Raw genomic sequence first — 4,167 nt, forward strand, 5'->3', positions numbered from 1 at the left:
CTGGGAGCGCCTGGGCAGACATGGGCGCAGGGACTAAATTTTTAGTGACTTGACCAGGTCATTCTCTTTAGTCCTGCAGTCAGTCGTATTGAACCGTCTAATGGTGAGCAGGCAGGCAATACGGATTGCTAGCAGTCGTATTGTACCATCTTCTGCCGGGCAGGCAAGAGATGACGATGGCTAGCAATCGTATTGTACCATCTTCTGCCAGGCAGGCAAGAGATGACGATGGCTAGCAATTGTACTGTGCCATCTTCTGCCAGGCAGGCAAGAGATGAGGATGGCTAGCAGTCGTACTGTGCCATCTTCTGCCGAGCAACCATGAGATGTGGATGGCTTGCAGTCCTTCTGCACCGTCTGCTGCCAGCCAAAGATGTAAAAGATAGATGGAGTGGATCAAAACAAGAAATATACCAGATTTGTTTTGTACTCATTTGCCTCCTCCCCTGTCTAGGGGACTCATTCCTCTAGGTCACACTGCAGTCACTCACAGAGAAGGTGCTGCGAGGTAGATCTAGCCATGTATCAATCAGAGGCCAGGCTAACCTCCTTGTTCCAATAAGAACAATAACTTAGGTGCACCATTTCTTATTGGAACCCTCCGTGAAGTCCTGTCTGAACTACTCCTTGATGTAAAGCCACCCCCTTTGTGGATTTTAGCCTCCTGAAGCCAACCCTGTCAGCCGTGTCGTCAGTCGCCCCTCCCTCCGTCAGAGCAACGGCAGACAATCATTCCGCGCCTTTTTTCTGTGCGGACGCCATACCAAGGCAAGCATGGAGTCCGCTCAGCTCACTTTGGCAATTAGGAGCACATTAAACACCACACGCATTATCCAGCAGTATATACAGCACCAGAACCTGGCAAAGCGCTACCGGGCGAGGAGGCGATGTCAGCGCGGTCACGTGAGTGATCAGGACATGGACACAGATTTCTCTGAAAGCATGGGCCCTGCCAATGCATGCATAATGGTGCTAATGGGGCAGGTTCATGCTGTGGAACGCCGATTCTGGGCTCGGGAAACAAGCATAGACTGGTGGGACCGCATAGTGTTGCAGGTCTGGGACGATTCCCAGTGGCTGCGAAACTTTCGCGTGCGTAAGGGCACTTTCATGGAACTTTGTGACTTGCTTTCCCCTGACCTGAAGCGCATGAATACCAAGATGAGAGCAGCCCTCACAGTTGAGAAGCGAGTGGCGATAGCCCTGTGGAAGCTTGCAACGCCAGACAGCTACCGGTCAGTTGGGAATCAATTTGGAGTGGGCAAATCTACTGTGGGGTGCTGTGATGCAAGTATCCCACGCAATCAAAGATCTGCTGATATCAAGGGTAGTGACCTTGGGAAATGTGCAGGTCATAGTGGATGGCTTTGCTGCAATGGGATTCCCTAACTGTGGTGGGGCCATAGACGGAACCCATATCCCTATCTTGGCACCGGAGCACCAAGCCGGCGAGTACATAAACCGCAAGGGGTACTTTTCAATAGTGCTGCAAGCTCTGGTGGATCACAAGGGACGTTTCACCAACATCAACGTGGGATGGCCGGGAAAGGTACATGACGCTCGCATCTTCAGGAACTCTGGTCTGTTTCAAAAGCTTCAAGAAGGGACTTTATTCCCAGACCAGAAAATAACTGTTGGTGATGTTGAAATGCCTATATGTATCCTTGGGGACCCAGCCTACCCCTTAATGCCATGGCTCATGAAGCCGTACACAGGCAGCCTGGACAGCAGTCAGGAGCTGTTCAACTACAGGCTGAGCAAGTGCAGAATGGTGGTAGAATGTGCATTTGGACGTTTAAAGGTGCGCTGGCGCAGTTTACTGACTCGGTTAGACCTCAGCGAAACCAATATTCCCACTGTTATTACTGCTTGCTGTGTGCTCCACAATATCTGTGAGAGTAAGGGGGAGACGTTTATGGCGGGGTGGGAGGTTGAGGCAAATCGCCTGGCTGCTGGTTATGCGCAGCCAGACACCAGGGCGGTTAGAAGAGCACAGGAGGGTGCGGTACGCATCAGAGAGGCTTTGAAAACCAGTTTCATGACTGGGCAGGCTACGGTGTGAAAGTTCTGTTTGTTTCTCCTTGATGAAACCCCCCGCCCTTGGTTCACTCTACTTCCTTGTAAGCTAACCACCCTCCCCTCCTCCCTTTGATCACCTCTTGCAGAGGCAATAAAGTCATTGTTGCTTCACATTCATGCATTCTTTATTCATTCATCACACAAATAGGGGGATGACTACCAAGGTAGCCCAGGAGGGGTGGTGGAGGAGGGAAGGAAAATGCCACACAGCACTTTAAAAGTTTACAACTTTAAAATTTATTGAATGACAGCCTTCTTTTTTTGGGGCAATCCTCTGTGGTGGAGTGGCTGGTTGGCCGGTGGCCACCCCACCGCGTTCTTGGGCGTCTGGGTGTGGAGGCTATGGAACTTGGGGAGGAGGGCGGTTGGTTACACAGGGGCTGTAGTGGCAGTCTGTGCTCCAGCTGCCTTTGCTGCAGCTCAACCATACACTGGAGCATACTGGTTTGGTCCTCCAGCAGCCTCAGCATTGAATCCTGCCTCCTCTCATCACGCTGCTGCCACATTCGAGCTTCAGCCCTCTCTTCAGCCCGCCACTTACTCTCTTCAGCCCGCCACCTCTCCTCCTGGTCATTTTGTGCTTTCCTGCAGTCTGACATTATTTGCCTCCACGCATTCGTCTGTGCTCTGTCAGTGTGGGAGGACAGCATGAGCTCGGAGAACATTTCATCTCGAGTGCGTTTTTTTTTCTTTCTAATCTTCACTAGCCTCTGGGAAGGAGAAGATCCTGTGATCATTGAAACACATGCAGCTGGTGGAGAAAAGAAAAGGGACAGCGGTATTTAAAAAGACACATTTTATAAAACACTGGCTACACTCTTTCAGGGTAAACCTTGCTGTTAACATTACATACATAGCACATGTGCTTTCGTTACAAGGTCGCATTTTGCCTCCCCCCACCGCGTGGCTACCCCCTCAACCCTCCCCCCTCCCTGTGACTAACAGCGGGGAACATTTCTGTTCAGCCGCAGGCAAACAGCCCAGCAGGAATGGGCTCCTCTGAGTGTCCCCTGAAGAAAAGCACCCTATTTCAACCAGGTGACCATGGATTATATCTCACTCTCCTGAGGATAACACACGAACGGATGTTGCTTGAACGCCAGCAAACATACACTGCAATGCTTTGTTGTACAATGATTCCCGAGTACGTGTTACTGGCCTGGAGTGGTATAGCGTCCTACCATGAAGGACGCAATAAGTCTGCCCTCCCCAGAAACCTTTTGCAAAGGCTTTGGGAGTATATCCAGGAGAGCCGCGAATGCCAGGGCAAAGTAATCCTTTCACATGCTTGCTTTTAAACCATGTATAGTATTTTAAAAGGTACACTCACCGGAGGTCCCTTCTCCGCCTGCTGGGTCCAGGAGGCAGCCTTGGGTGGGTTCAGGGGGTACTGGCTCCAGGTCCAGGGTGAGAAACAGTTCCTGGCTGTCGGGAAAACCGGTTTCTCCGCTTGCTTGCTCTGAGCTATCTACAACCTCCTCCTCATCATCATCTTCTTCGTCCCCAAAACCTGCTTCCGTATTGCCTCCATCTCCATTGAAGGAGTCAAACAACACGGCTGGGGTAGTGGTGGCTGAACCCCCTAAAATGGCATGCAGCTCATCATAGAAGCGGCATGTTTGGGGCTCTGACCCGGAGCGGCCGTTCGCCTCTCTGGTTTTCTGGTAGGCTTGCCTCAGCTCCTTCAGTTTCACGCGGCACTGCTTCGGGTCCCTGTTATGGCCTCTGTCCTTCATGCCCTGGGAGATCTTGACAAAGGTTTTGGCATTTCGAAAACTGGAACGGAGTTCTGATAGCACGGGTTCCTCTCCCCATACAGCGATCAGATCCCGTACCTCCCGTTCGGTCCATGCTGGAGCTCTTTTGCGATTCTGAGACTCCATCATGGTCACCTCTGCTGATGAGCTCTGCATGGTCACCTGCAGCTTGCCACGCTGGCCAAACAGGAAATGAGATTCAAAAGTTCGCGGTTCTTTTCCTGTCTACCTGGCCAGTGCATCTGAGTTGAGAGTGCTGTCCAGAGCGGTCAAAATGGAGCACTCTGGGATAGCTCCCGGAGGCCAATACCGTCGAATTGTGTCCACAGTA

The 4,167-nt window shown here is 51.6% G+C and overlaps 1 protein-coding gene across 1 annotated transcript; it reads right to left on the minus strand.

Annotated features, from left to right (window-relative positions):
• Nucleotides 1-2,309: 2,309 nt before the first annotated feature.
• LOC141997175 (uncharacterized) lies at nt 2,310-3,962 on the minus strand. Its single transcript, XM_074969448.1, has 2 exons — nt 3,410-3,962; nt 2,310-2,830 (listed from the first exon to the last, which is right to left on the minus strand). Exons 1-2 carry the CDS (start codon nt 3,960-3,962, stop codon nt 2,310-2,312), a joined length of 1,074 nt encoding a protein of 357 aa, XP_074825549.1.
• Nucleotides 3,963-4,167: the final 205 nt, after the last annotated feature.

The sequence above is a fragment of the Natator depressus genome, chromosome 13 (assembly GCF_965152275.1).
Source record: "Natator depressus isolate rNatDep1 chromosome 13, rNatDep2.hap1, whole genome shotgun sequence".
Taxonomy (NCBI): domain Eukaryota; kingdom Metazoa; phylum Chordata; order Testudines; family Cheloniidae; genus Natator; species Natator depressus.